This window comes from Hoplias malabaricus, chromosome 14, assembly GCF_029633855.1.
Source record: "Hoplias malabaricus isolate fHopMal1 chromosome 14, fHopMal1.hap1, whole genome shotgun sequence".
Lineage (NCBI taxonomy): Eukaryota > Metazoa > Chordata > Actinopteri > Characiformes > Erythrinidae > Hoplias > Hoplias malabaricus.
Genome location: NC_089813.1, coordinates 36,013,547 through 36,028,226, shown reverse-complemented (window position 1 = coordinate 36,028,226; position 14,680 = coordinate 36,013,547). Strand labels below are relative to the sequence as shown.

The 14,680-nt window shown below is 44.5% G+C and overlaps 1 protein-coding gene across 3 annotated transcripts in view; it reads left to right on the top strand.

Annotated features, from left to right (window-relative positions):
- tbc1d22b (TBC1 domain family, member 22B) overlaps positions 1–14,680 on the top strand; it is a 66,721-nt gene that overhangs the window by 36,480 nt on the left and 15,561 nt on the right. For all 3 annotated transcript variants that reach the window (XM_066644723.1, XM_066644722.1, XM_066644724.1), the window contains 3 exons: positions 5,696–5,802; positions 9,753–9,828; positions 13,980–14,107. In XM_066644723.1, the coding sequence (XP_066500820.1) occupies positions 5,696–5,802; positions 9,753–9,828; positions 13,980–14,107 (311 nt within the window). The remainder of the gene's footprint in view (positions 1–5,695; positions 5,803–9,752; positions 9,829–13,979; positions 14,108–14,680) is intronic.

Genomic DNA, 14,680 nt, shown 5'->3' with positions numbered 1-14,680 from the left:
CTTGGCAATAAATCTTATACCATTGGAAAGCCTGTTAATATCCCTTTTAAATGGTGCCACATTTGTAAGGAACATGCATTTGTGGGATGAGCAGTAGAGCTGGGTATGTGTTGTGCCCATGAAGAATTTGACCAAAACCTGTCTGTCGATGCCAAACAGCTTATTCTGCCATTGACTCGTTTGGTGTTCGGTGGTAGACTGGATGATTGAAGTTTGAAGACACAAGAAGTATTGGCAATTTAACAATTTATTCATTTAACAAACAGGAGCCTCAGTAGCGTGTGGAAGAACTGTACACTGCCACAACAGCCTCCACCTCCTCCTCATGTTGGTCACACTGCTGTGGGATGGCATAACATTCTTCAACCAGCATCTGTCACAAGTCAGCCATCATGGTTGTGTTGGTGTCTGGCACCAACAGCACGCCCAAGCTAATCCCATTGCTAATCCCAAAGTGTTCAATGGGGTTGAGGTCAGGAGCTGGCAGGCCATTCCATCCTCTCCACTCCCACATTCTGGAGGTAGTCTCTGATAAACCCCGCTCTGTGGGGAGCGAGCGTTGTCATCTTGGAGGATAGAGTTCGGTCCCAAACTGTGGAGATATGGGATTTGCCAGTGAGGGAGATGCCGCCCCACACCATCCCAGACACAGGGAGAACACACCACAATCCTCACAGACAGTCACCCGGAGGAAACCCACGCAGACACAGAGAGAACACACCACACTCCTCACAGACAGTCACCCGGAGGAAACCCACGCGGACACAGGGAGAACACACCAACTCCTCACAGACAGTCACCCCGGAGCGGGAATCGAACCCACAACCTCCAGGCCCCTGGAGCTGTGTGACTGCGCCACTAACCTGCTGCGCCACCGTGCCGCCCCTGTGCCATCATTTTAAAGGGAAATTAACAGGCTTTCCAAAGGTATGCAATGTATTGCCAAGAAGACTTGTTACAATAAAGAAATAATCTACCAAACACAAATTTCCTTACTTTTTGTCTGTCATAAACTAGCAAAGGAGTCCCAGCTTAAACTTCACAAAAGTAAAAGAGAAAATAACCCGTGTGGATCAGTAAATGTTGATTTATATATTCGAGCCATGAAACTACTCTGAACGAAAAATTTCCATTTATTATAGTGCTTTGATCAGTTTTGTTTGATGTGTGCCTGCTTCTCCCAATGGTGCTACAACAAGAACAAACCCATGTGAAACAAAATGGCGGAAGCAGTCTCCTAGACCCTGAGCAGTCACAAGTGCCCTGTTCTGTTGAGTAACTTTTACAAGCTTGGGTGCCAACATTATATAGTGAGCGGTGCAGCTTTTTCTGTACTAGACATTTCTACTTTTCTTGATTTGTGGCTTCACCTCAAATGTAACCAGTAGAAGCCGCATTCTTCCTTAAAATTAAATCTGCTTTTTATATAAATATACATATATCTGTTATTGTAAATAGTTTTTTCAGTGTCTGAGGGTGCAGCACGCGGTGTCTACCTCTGTTCTGCATTGCAGGTTCACCTCTGTTTTCTAGGTGCTGCAGTTTGCTATGGGTGTTGAAAAGTGGAGCATGGCACAATGACCTCAGTGCTGTTAGGACTTAGGGTATTGTGACTCCTAAAACCTCTCTTTGTGCCCTCAAACGAGATTTCCTCTGCCTGCTTCAAAGCTGCTTTTTCCAGCCATGCTCTTAGACACACACACACACACACACACACACACAGACACTGTGTGTGTGTCTCCAGGCCGGTGCAGTAGAGTGTCGTGGTGCAGAGTGTGAATATTGGAGGCTAAAGCTAAAGGGATCAGGAGTAATAGCCTGAGTGTACATCTCCGTGTCATCCGGTCATCCAGCCTAGCCCTGCGCCTCACCGCGTGGCCAGGCAAGGCCATTCCTTTCCTATTCTCGGTAGCCTCCCTCGCTTTCTTCTTCGGCCATAATCCTTCGCATTCCTCTCCTCCCCCTCTTTTCTGTCCAAACACCTGTTTGGCCTCACCTCTGGCGCTCCAGCTGCTGGTGCTGCAATGCAGGGATATCACTGCGCTCTTAGTGTTAAAGGAGGAGGGGGAACGGACACACACACACACACACACACACACAAAGATAGGGATGTGTTCCACCTCAGACCCTGGATGAAGGCTGCTAAGCGTTTATTGGGGATTTAAAACGATACCTTTGGGCCAAAATCAAATTTATAGAGGTTTCAGTCAATACCTCAGATCAGCAGGGACCTGTGTGTTTTTGTTTCTTTAGTTTTTAAGGTGAAGCTATGAGGTTAATGTAGCCTCAATTAAAAACCAAGCGCTCCCCGTGTCTGTGTGGGTTTCCTCCGAGTGACTGTCTGTGAGGAGTGTGGTGTGTTCTCCCTGTGTCTGCGTGGGTTTCCTCCGAGTGACTGTCTGTGAGGAGTGTGGTGTGTTCTCCCTGTGTCTGCGTGTGTTTCCTCCGAGTGACTGTCTGTGAGGAGTGTGGTGTGTTCTCCCTGTGTCTGCGTGGGTTTCCTCCGAGTGACTGTCTGTGAGGAGTGTGGTGTGTTCTCTCTGTGTCTGTGTGGGTTTCCTCCGGGTGACTGTCTGTGAGGAGTGTGGTGTGTTCTCCCTGTGTCTGCATGAGTTTCCTCCGGGTGACTGTCTGAGGAGTGTGGTTTTTAAGGTGGAGGTATGAGGGTAATGTAGCCTCATTTAAAAAGCAAGCGCTAAGGAAGCCATACAGAATAGTAAACAAACGACTCTGCCTGACCACACTGCTCACCCATTTACACTAGCGTTCATTTGGCAGTGGGCATTTAAGGCAAAAGTGCAGACAAAACATGATTATGATTAATACAAAAGGACAGTCATAGTATACGGACAGGACAGGGAAGCACGGACACATCACACAGTTCTGAACATGTGTAGTGGATGATTAATGTGCAAAAATATGTATTTGGAATAATCAGCAATGTCACGTAGTATTCTCATTAGGCTGATATTTCTCTGAATGTTCGTAAGGTTAAGCAAGGCCAGGTTCTGGTTTGGGGATCACAGGTCTGTCATTTGCTTATAGAGTCACTTCTTTTTTTAATGCGAGGGTTATGTTCTGTCAGATGTTGTGGAAGTTTCGTTATCAGAAGAAATAGTGGTAAATGGATTAGAAGCATTCCTCATTTCACACACACGCCTCCACCTCTACGTTGGAATGATGTGATGGGGTGCTCAACGTGATTCGCTGTTAGCCTGTGTGGCATGATGAGCTCAGTCTGTATTGCTGCCTTCTACACTTCACTACTGAAGATAAAAATGGGGCATGAAAAGGGTTTATTAGGATCCAGATCGGCCTCTTCCTCCTCTGAGGAATGCAGTGTTGCTCTGACTGAAGTGTCGGGTCGTGGCGGTCCGGGTGGTGGCTCTGTGACGCAGCTGCTGCTAACTAACTTTGTCACAAAAGAGATGGATTTTTCTCTTGTCAGTTCCAGGCCCTTTTTGCCACCGTCTCATCACACGCCTCTGTCCTGGTAATGGAAAAAATAACAGCGTGAATTCTGCGTCCATGGAACCACCGCAGGAGCTGAGGGCGACTGAGGGGAGCAAGTCCTCGGAGCAGAGCTACATACCACCGCCTCGTCTAAGATTCTGATTTGTTGAATAATGGAAACTTTGAAACATATAGAATATTTCAAACGATTTCAAATGGACAATTTATAAAATTAGTTTCAAATATTTAGAATTTTGTTGGATAAGACATTGTTTAAAAAGCGTGATTAAGAAAATAACACATTAATGCACCAGAATCCATCCATCCATCCATTATCTGTAAGCGCTTATCCAATTTTAGGGTTGCGGTGGGTCCAGAGCCTACCTGGAATCATCGGGCGCAAGGTGGGAATACACCCTGGAGGGGGCGCCAGTCCTTCACAGGGCAACACAGACACACATACATTCACTCACACCTACGGACACTTTCGAGTCGCCAATCCACCTGCAACGTGTGTTTTTGGACTGTGGGAGGAAACCGGAGCACCCGGAGGAAACCCACGTGGACACGGGGAGAACACACCAACTCCTCACAGACAGTCACCCGGAGCGGGAATCGAACCCACAACCTCCAGGCCCCTGGAGCTGTGTTGTGACCGTTCTACGTTCTGGTGCCTGAACAGAACGGACCAGCTGCAGCACTTAAGGTGGAATAACAAATATCAATAACTTGATTCCCCTGCTGTTTCCGACTTGTTTAGAAATGTCCTTGTTTACTACAAACATTCAGTGAGCTCTTCATTGTGGGAGTGAGAATATGTACAAATACAGGCCTCAGTTTACATGCTTTCAACACAGCGACTTAAAGCTTGTGTTTGTTCATTCTGTCTTTCATTCATTCATTCTTTATTTATTTATTCACCTATTAAACTTATTTAAGAGATTGGGATAGTTTGTCTGGGTCTGCATGTCTCTCTTTTTCTCTCTCTCCCCTCTCTTCTCTCTCTCTTCTTTCTCTCTTCTCTCTTCTTTCTCTCTTCTCTCCCCCCTCTCTTCCCTCTTTCTCTCTCTCTCTTCCCTCTCTTTCTCTTTTCTTTCTCTCTTCTCTCCTCCCTCTTTTTCTCTCTCTCTTCCTTCTCTTCCCCTCTCTCCTCTCTTTCTCTCTTCTTTCTCTATTCTCTCCTCTCTCTCTCTCCTCTTTCTCTCTTCTTTCTCTATTCTCTCCCCTCTCTCTCTCCTCTCTTTCTCTCTTCTTTCTCTATTCTCTCCCCTCTCTCTTCTCTCTCTCCCCTCTCTCTTTTTCTCTCTCTCCTCTCTCCCCCCTTCTCCCCTCTTCTCTCTCTCTCCTCTCTCCCCTCTTCTCTCTCTTCTCTCCCCCCTCTTCCCTCTTTCTCTCTCTCCTCTCTCCCCTCTTCTCTCTCTTCTCTCCCCCCTCTTCCCTCTTTCTCTCTCCTCCCTCTCTTCTTTCTCTCTCTCTCTCCTTTCTTCTTTCTTTCTTTCTTTCTCTCTCTCTCTCTCTCTCTTTTTGTGTGAGTGAGTGAAATGAGCAGGAAAGAAGAGTTTTGAATGTTTTTGAATCATGTCTGTACACAGCAGCACTGTTTATCACACACCGTTTTAACTGTGAAGCACGATCAGAGCAGAAAGAGAGACGTGGAGAAAAGAGCACTAAAGAAAACTGAGAGATGGATTGTGTGTGTGTGTTAGAGCAAAAGAGAGCGAAAGGTAAAAAGAGAGTGTTAGCAAAAGGGCAAGAGATACTAAAGGGAATACTAAAAGCAGGTTGAGAAAGATGGAGAGTACGAGAGAGAGTGAAAGGTTGAGGGAGGGTCCTAAAGACAGGGCTAGGGAGCATTTATTAAAGAGGTGAGAGAGAGAAAGACCGAGTTGGAGTATTAAAGCCAGTGAAGGAAAGTGTGCGAAAGAAAGCATGGGAGAAATGGGGAAAGTTACAGAGTGTGTGTGTGTAGATGTATAGAAATAGATGCGTATACAGAACATTAAAGCAAGGATGGCTATATGAAAGAGGGGAATAGAGGGAGTAATGAATGGAGAGAATAAAGATGTGAGTGGTGTTACTTAGCGCTCTGACAGCCGTGTGTTGTTGGAGCACACAGGCATGAACTCGTACCCTGAGGAAATGCTAACTAGAACACACGAGGGAGGAGTGAGAGGATCTGTGATCTCCTCAATGACTGTGTGTGTGTGTGTGTGTGTGTGTGTGTGTGCGTTCTCTTTTACAGATGAGGATGTGGAGAACTTTGAAATGGCCCTCTTGCCTCTGGAAACACAACGTAACATTGAAGCTGACAGCTTCTGGTGTATGAGCAAGCTACTGGATGGAATACAGGTGTGTCTTTCTGTGTGTGTTTGTGTTTGAAGATTTCCTGGACAAAAAGAATCCGTCTTCCAAAGTCAAGTTCAGCAAAATGCTCCAGAACACACATCTGTAAAAATAGGGGTGGGTGATATGACAGAAGTACAGCATCCCTGAACCTCCAGGTAGAGGTGGCTGATACCGAAAATGTAAAAGTACTCACAAAACACACAAGGTTCATCATGCGATTTCATAATTCAGAGGTTTGGAGCATTAAACACATTGCAGTTGTGCCACATTTCATTACAGTCTCCAACTGTGTATACAGTGCTTCTGTTAAACATGTCAGATACTTTAATTTCTCTGCAGTTGATCGTATTAAAGCTGTTAATAATGCAGTTGGGCGACACGGTGGCGCAGCAGGTAGTGTCACTGTCACACAGCTCCAGGGTCCTGAAGGTTGTGGGTTTGAATCCAGAGTGTGAGGAATTTTGTGTTCTCCCTGTGTCTGTGTGGGTTTCCTCCGGGTGACTGTCTGTGAGGAGTGTGGTGTGTTCTCCCTGTGTCTGTGTGGGTTTCCTCCGGGTGACTGTCTGTGAGGAGTGTGGTGTGTTCTCCCTGTGTCTGCGTGGGTTTCCTCCGGGTGACTGTCTGTGAGGAGTGTGGTGTGTTCTCCTTGTGTCTGTGTGGGTTTCCTCCGGGTGACTGTCTGTGAGGAGTGTGGTGTGTTCTCCCTGTGTCTGTGTGGGTTTCCTCCGGGTGACTGTCTGTGAGGAGTGTGGTGTGTTCTCTCTGTGTCTGTGTGGGTTTCCTCCGGGTGACTGTCTGTGAGGAGTGTGGTGTGTTCTCCCTGTGTCTGTGTGGGTTTCCTCTGGGTGACTGTCTGTGAGGAGTGTGGTGTGTTCTCCCTGTGTCTGTGTGGGTTTCCTCCGGGTGACTGTCTGTGAGGAGTGTAGTGTGTTCTCCCTGTGTCTGTGTGGGTTTCCTCCGCGTGACTGTCTGTGATTAGTTTATTTATTAATTTTTTTTAATAATGTGGACAATTGTGAGTAAACTTGGTGGTACCCAAGTAGCTGGACGCTGGCATAAAACCCTTGCTCTTTTTGAGGAAATGCCCCATGGATCTTTTATGACCTTGAACAATCAGGACCTCAGTTTTACAGCTCACCCAGAGCTTTTGTTCAGTACAGTGTCCCTGTCACTGCACTCAGGCATTGGGATCCACAGAGTTGGCCACAGCAAAACCACCCTCAGCAGCCACCCAAGCTTTTCCTCAGGTGCCTCACCAATAGAAATGATTTTGAGTTACAGAAAATATGCAACACATACTGCCCTGCGATGGGCTGGTGCCTGTCCAGGGTGTGTATATGTGCATATATTACACTGTGTCCTCAAACACAAGCTGTACGTCTTCACACGTTTCATGCATGTACCTGCTCTGTAATCCCTCACTCTTTGTCAGAGGAAAGACTATGCTCCCTGCCCCAGAACAAAAACACAGTGTCCTTCTGATAAAGCGGATGGATTTTCCTGTATTTTCGGTACACAATGACATTATGATAAACTGCAGGATGATATCCGAAGGTCCGTGAGGTGGACCCCCTCATATCTCCTGTATTTTATCACGGTGACCTTGAGGAGAACAAACTGCTGGATTATCTTTTCTCCCAAAGGACAGTGAATACAACTCGCTCTAGAGCTTGAGTACGAGGAAACAAACGGGCCGTGAGCGTGACGCCAGCCTTGAGCATGAGACACTTCAGCACAGGACGGCAAAGGCTGTGGGTTTTCAGTCTCAAACACACACAGGGGTCAGGGCAGCCCCCTGTAGGCAGGATCAGTCGACGCTTGTGACAATGTTGACGCTCTGCTGGGTTTACTAGTCTGAGCCAGACACACACTGCATGCATCCCTCACTCATCCATCCATCCATCTCTCTGTCCCTCCATTCATCCACCCAGCCATTCATTATCTGGAGACTGGTGCTCACTGACCCTCGCCGGCCTGTAAGGGCAGAGAATCAGAAACACAATCACTCTTAATCTGCAGCATGTGTCTCGCACGTCCAAACTCATTCGGCACAGTTTCTCAGGGACTCTTCCTCACACCGGCTGTGACCGATGTGCTTGATTACACAAGTCTAAAATCATTATTATTACATTTTCTTTAAATATCGTGCACTTTAGCTCTATATTGGGCATATATTTTAAAAATGTTCTCCACAATTTACTCATTGCCAGCTCCAATATCAAATCACATGATGATACCCAGCCGAGAAAAGGAAAACTAGCACGTGTTTTAAGTGTCTATTTTTTAAAGAAAACATTTTCAGACACTTCTAACTATAACTGAACATCAACACGCTTGGAGAACACCAGCCAAGGCTTCCAAAGAAATGTCGGCAGGAAAATAAAATGCATAATGAGATGTTTCCATTCACTACACATTTGCCAATAAACTTCAGATGACATTGGCTCTGATCAGGGGAGGCATAAAAACAAGTGAGAGGGCTTTTGCTTAGATCAGAATCGTTTGTGCAGCCTTTTGCAGTCACGTTATGGCTGTGATGCAGCTGAGAGTCACCCGGAGGAAACCCACACAGATACAGGGAGAACACACCACACTCCTCACAGACAGTCACCCGGAGGAAACCCACGCAGACACATGAAGAACACACCACACTCCTCACAGACAGTCACCCGGAGGAAACCCACGCTGACACAGGGAAAACACACCACACTCTTCACAGACGGTCACCCGGAGGAAACCCACGCTGACACAGGGAAAACACACCACACTCCTCACAGACGGTCACCCGGAGGAAACCCATGCAGACACAGGGAGAACACACCACACTCCTCACAGACAGTCACCCGGAGGAAACCCACGCAGACACAGGGAGAACACACCACACTCCTCACAGACAGTCACCCGGAGGAAACCCACGCAGACACGGGGAGAACACACCACACTCCTCACAGACGGTCACCCGGAGGAAACCCACGCATGGAGCTGTGTGACTGCGACACCACCTGCTGCGCCACCGAGCCGCCCCACACTTCATATATTTAAAAAAATAAAAATAAAAAAAAGGTTGATGTTATATTTGTTTGAAGCTTCTGTGTGGATTGTGGCGTATATTACTGGTTCCTCATGTTTTGACAGCTGTGTGGTCTCTGATTTTTGCACAGGGCTGTATATGTCTATGATGTACACAGTAATTTACTGTCAATGTACTACAGTAATGTAAACATGCATTAAAATAAGAAGCTAAGCCACCGTTATTTATTAATTTTGCATATTTGCTTTATGAATGTTCTAAAATGTATTGCCAAAATCAAGGGGTGAAAAACCCCAGCTCTGCCCAGATGTTTGATATTAAAATTACCAGCCTTGAGATATGAAATATGAAACCACCTGCATGTGTATGTACTTTTTCAATAGGAAGCCTACACAGATGTAAAAAAATAATAATAATTTCATCTCATTTTCTGTAGTCAGGTTGTAAACATTGATTCGGAAGTTTGTAACTGTGATTCTGCACTTTTGAATGGCAGCGTATACAAACACAGCATGCAGTTAGATAATAACAGTAAATTACATTGTGTATTGTGGCTGTTGTATACTTTAGAAAACAGGCACCGAAACACCATTTACATGATATAGAGCTGTAAAGAGACAAGCTAATGATGTTAGAAGCTTGGCTGGTGTGAAATAAGAGGATTTGTGTGTGAAAGCGAATGAGAAAAGGCAAGATAAAAAAGGGGGGAAAAAAGAGCAGGAGTTAGAAAAGCCAGCAGAGAAAGAGAAAGCAGGCAATGGAGAGACTGAGACGGAGATAGAAAGAACACTAAGAACGGTTTCAGTTAATTAAGCTCAGCCCTTCACCGCTGTGCAGCATTAAGAGCAGCGCTAATAGAAAGCCATTTCAGGAAGCAGCGTGTCTATCAGCGTTATTGATGATGTGTGCTCTGCTCTTGCAGGATAACTACACGTTTGCCCAGCCTGGAATTCAGAAAAAGGTAAAGGCCCTGGAGGAGCTGGTCAGCAGGATAGACGGTGAGACCCTCGGTCCTATAACACTCTCTTAACACTCACTTAGCATAAGATTGAGTGCAGATTCAGTACCTTCTTTACATACGACATGCCTCAGTTTCCATTAATGGACATTTAATTTACATGACACAGGGCTTAGATTTAAGCAGAGCCAATAAAAGACTATTAAGCACCTCGTGAGCCAATGGTTGTCCGTATTGAAAAAATTGGGATCTCCCTTTGTAGTGTTAAATTCTTAATGTCTTTTATATCTTTTAATATTTTTAGTGTTACTTTTCTCATAAAAGTACAATTATACGGAGTGTGTATTTGTATTAAAAAGTGGTGTTATATGTATTCATTCATTCATTATCTGTAACCGCTTATCCAAGTCAGGGTCATGGTGGGTCCAGAGCCTACCTGGAATCACTTTGCGCAAGGCGGGAACACACCCCAGAGGGGGCGCCAATCCTTCACAGGGCAGTGTTATATTTACTATGTTAATATTGTGATACACAAAGGGTTAATGCATTTTCATCCACAGTTCTAAGGCTAATGATATGCTTTCACTTGCTTTCACTTGCACCACAGTTTCCAGAGACCTCTCCCTGAGAGTTGTATTATAAAGGTTTTATGCTTTTTCTGCCCATATTCCTCCACACTGCTTCGCTCTGCTGGCCACGTGGGCGTTTCTCTGTTTTTATGGAAGCGAAGTAATCAATGTGTCACAGAACCAGGGCAGGTGTGTGTCTTCTCTGATTGGCTAAACACAATATACTACTAATCAACATTTTCAGTCAGTGTTGTTGTAATGTAATTCTAAAACAGCCGTCAGAGCTTTTCTTTGAAACAGAGTTTGACGTGTGTGTTGTTTCCTTGCTCCTTGTTGGAAAAGACCCACGCACACACCCTCAGCTGTAAATGGAAAGGAAAGCAAAGGAAACTGTTTTCCTAAATGGTTGTTCTGTGTTGCTTTATAAAGGAACTGCTCCATGTCTTGGGGATACTTTTCTACAACAAATATGAGACACGTAATAAAAGTAATAAATCTATTCTGATGAAGCTCATATTGTTGACATTCAAGCATGAATTCATTCATATTGGCTTTTCCTGTCAGCGTTTACTGCCATGAAAAAAAAAAATAGATAAATCAAACCCAGTGCAATGACATTTGAAAAGCTTTTTACATGAATTGCTTTAATGTGGCAGGCCTCAAAACTGAGGCTTGTGTTTTAATCTGATTTTTTTTTTTGGCCTCCAACAGTGTTAACAGGCCAGAGAGGGTGAACCTGACATTCAGAATCATTTCTAAGAATATCATTAACACCAGTTCTGAGGATCACTTCGGCAGCAATTATGGGAACCATTAGAGCAACTGCCTACTGTTCCCTCTCTTTCTCTAAAGGTTGTTCCTTTTCAAGTCTGTGTGATTCAAACCCCAGCGTGTCAGGACTGATCAGCTTTCACTTCCAATATCTCTTAATTTTTGCTTTTGTACAAGACACAATTATTGCGGAGAACGAGTGCTAATCTTATTTCTGTTTCAACCTCTCATCATTATGAATACGGAGAGTTATCAAGTCCTTTGAAACTTTATGACAAAGGAAACTTAACACGTCATGATTTGAATGGTTGTTTGACATACAAACTTTAATCTTGTTCAACGCTTCTCTGTTTTCAGCTCTGAGTGAAACACTAGAACAGATAACTCTTGGACTAAATGTGTGAGTTTAAGTGTGTTCTAACCTGTGAGAGAGCTAACAGACAAAGAAATAAATGTAGTGCTATACGCTACATTTTGATTTCACATTTCACACTATAATCACATCGTATATAATCACATTTGTGATTATATACTAATTAAAAAGTAGCTGATATTATTCAGTTCACATTCACTCACACACTCACACTTATGGACATTTTGAGTCGCCAATCCACCTACCAAATGTTTGGAACATGGGAGAGACACAGAGAGAACACGCCATCACATAGTATATAATCACATTTATGATTATATACTAATTAAAAAGTAATTGGTTTTATTAATTAATTAATTCAATGTCTGTAACTGATTATCCAGTTCAGGGTCGCGGTGGGTCCGGAGACGACCCAGAGTCACTGGGCGGGAACACACCCTGCAGGGGGCGCCAGTCCTTCACAGGGCGACACACACTCATACATTCACTAACACACTCACACTTATGGACATTTTGAGTCGCCAAACCACCTACCAACTTTTTGGAATGTGGGAGGGAACCAGAGCACCCCGAGGAAACCCACGCCGACACAGAGAACACGCCATCACATAGTAATTAATCACATTTGTTTAATTAAAAAGTAACTGATTTTATTAATTAATTAATTCAATGTCTGTAACTGATTATCCAGTTCAGGGTCGCGGTGGGTCCGGAGACTACCCAGAGTCACTGGGTGGGAACACACCCTGGAGGGGGCGCCAGTCCTTCACACTTGTCACACTTATGCACGTTTTGGGCAATCCACCTACCAACTTTTTGGAACATGGGAGGAAACCGAAGCACCTGGAGGAAACCCACACAGACACAGGGAGAACACGCCAAACTTCGTACCCATAACCCCAGGACCTTGGAGCTGTGTGACAGAGATACTACCTGTTGTGACACCTAACTGTTACGACGACCAAAATATTTTGTCTTTCCCTGTAGGCCATAAGGGTTTCCGTTGCTTATAAAAATTATTTCCACCTTATTACTAGCTTAATATTAGCTTTAGCATCAGAAACTGCTAAGAGGCGCTATGAGGGACACTCTGCACTAAAATTTCAGCCTAGAGACTGACGAAGAAATCAATCCCTTCGTGAGGCTCCACGATTAGAGTGTGAAAGCATCAGGAACACGGTGCGAGGGAGAGGAAAATGGAGAAGAAAGAGTGAAGGGAAATGACTCTCCGTCTCGGCGGGAGAAAGAAATATAAAGCGTGAGAGTGAGGCAACGTTGGCGATGAAATTTCAAAGAGAATATAAATTTCAGATTAAATGTTAAAAGTCTTACTCACTTTAACGCATGCGACACGCAGCTGACTGTTTGGCATCCCTTGTGATGCAAAACTTGCGTAATATATTGAGAGCACTCAATACCGTGAGGCTTTCTGAAATTTTAAGGAGTTGCTACTTTTTTTTTTTTTTTTTTCCTTTTCCCCCCCAGCCCCTTTATCAGGAGTTTATATTGCTCTGGCTCTGTTAAAGTGTCCATTATCATTCTGATGGATGCGGTTTCCATTATTCTCCTCTTGGGGCTGCTTCAGACTTCGGTGATATCCATCATGAGCACAGTCAATACAGGCTCGTTCTAAACGCCATCCTTATTCTTGCCTTCCCCTGCTGAATGGAAAGCTTTATATATTAAACACTCTTATTCTGAGCGCTCCTGGCACCGAGCCGCTCGCCTTCCACCCCTCTCTTTATTTCCAGTTGAATGTAATTACACTGAACGCTGTGGGAGGGTGTCGCCTAAACGTGGCGAGACGGGTTCGTGGGGGTGGGGGTTGATGGCATCTGTGCTTCAGAAAGTCAGAATATTAGATGCCTCTGTTTTCGCTTGTTTCTCAGACCTGCTGCTGAGGCGAGGGTCTTTTTTGTGGTGGTCCATTCCAGTCCTTATTTTCACTCCTATTAAAATAAAACACAATATAAAGAAATCAAAACAGATCCACGCCTGAACAGCCCAGACACTAATACAGTTCCAAAGTTTGGAATCGCCCCTTTCAATTCAATAAAACCAATATTGTCTCAGATTGTGTATACAGCAGTCAGCCACAAGATTAAAACCGCTGACACGTGAGGTGAATAACATTGTTTATCTCATTACAGTGACATGTGACAAAAGAGAGTGGGGTATATTAAGGCAGGAACTGAGCAGTCAGTTCTCGAAGACGACATTGGAATCTGCAAATATGTGCATGAGCTTTACGATGGTCATGTTGTTTGGGTCGTCTAATGTGGTGTTCCTTGAATGGTATGAGATGGTGACTACCAAAAGGGGTCATGAGCACTGATGCAGAGGCTAGCCCCTCTAATCTGATCCTATACACTGTACACACTTGCCGCTTAGTTTTCTATTGCTCTGCATACCTTGTTTGCTTGATCTGAAATTGATATTGTAAACAGGAGTGTGTATGTCCTGCTTTTCTCATTCCAGAGGACATACACCTTCATTTCCAGAAGTGTGAGGTGGAGTATCTGCAGTTTGCCTTCCGCTGGATGAACAATCTTCTGATGAGAGAACTACCGCTACGCTGCACCATCCGTTTGTGGGACACTTACCAGGTACACACACACACACACACACACACACACACACACACACACACACACACACACCTCAACCACTGCTGGTAGGCATAAAAAAACTGCCGAAACATTTGGAATAAATGGTCATATTAGTAGTTGACATTAAAGTCCACGATCCTGTAAAACCTCATTACGAATGATATATTGCTGCTTGCTTTTTGCCTAAATGTTTCTCTCTACTGGAGTACAGTAAATTCCACATCAAATATCAAAATATCAATTTCATTGAAGCTGAAATAATCATCCTGTATTGCTGTAAGCAGTGATTCCAATATTTAGAGCCGGTCGTAGGGTGCAGATTTGCTGCCAGTTCTTGACCGGTCATGGCTGTTGATGCTTGAGGAAAGCCTTGAGTTATTCCAGTGTAGGGACAGTCTCCAATTATCATTTATAGTGTGGACACAAGGATTAAGGTCTCTGCAGGGACAGCTATTATTCTGCTTACCCAGTCCCAGCTAATCTAAATATACAGTCAAACAGGGGCACAGCTCAGTAGTTGAACAACATAGAAGATGTTTTGCAGTAATAAAGCTAGAAGTTGTGAGATAC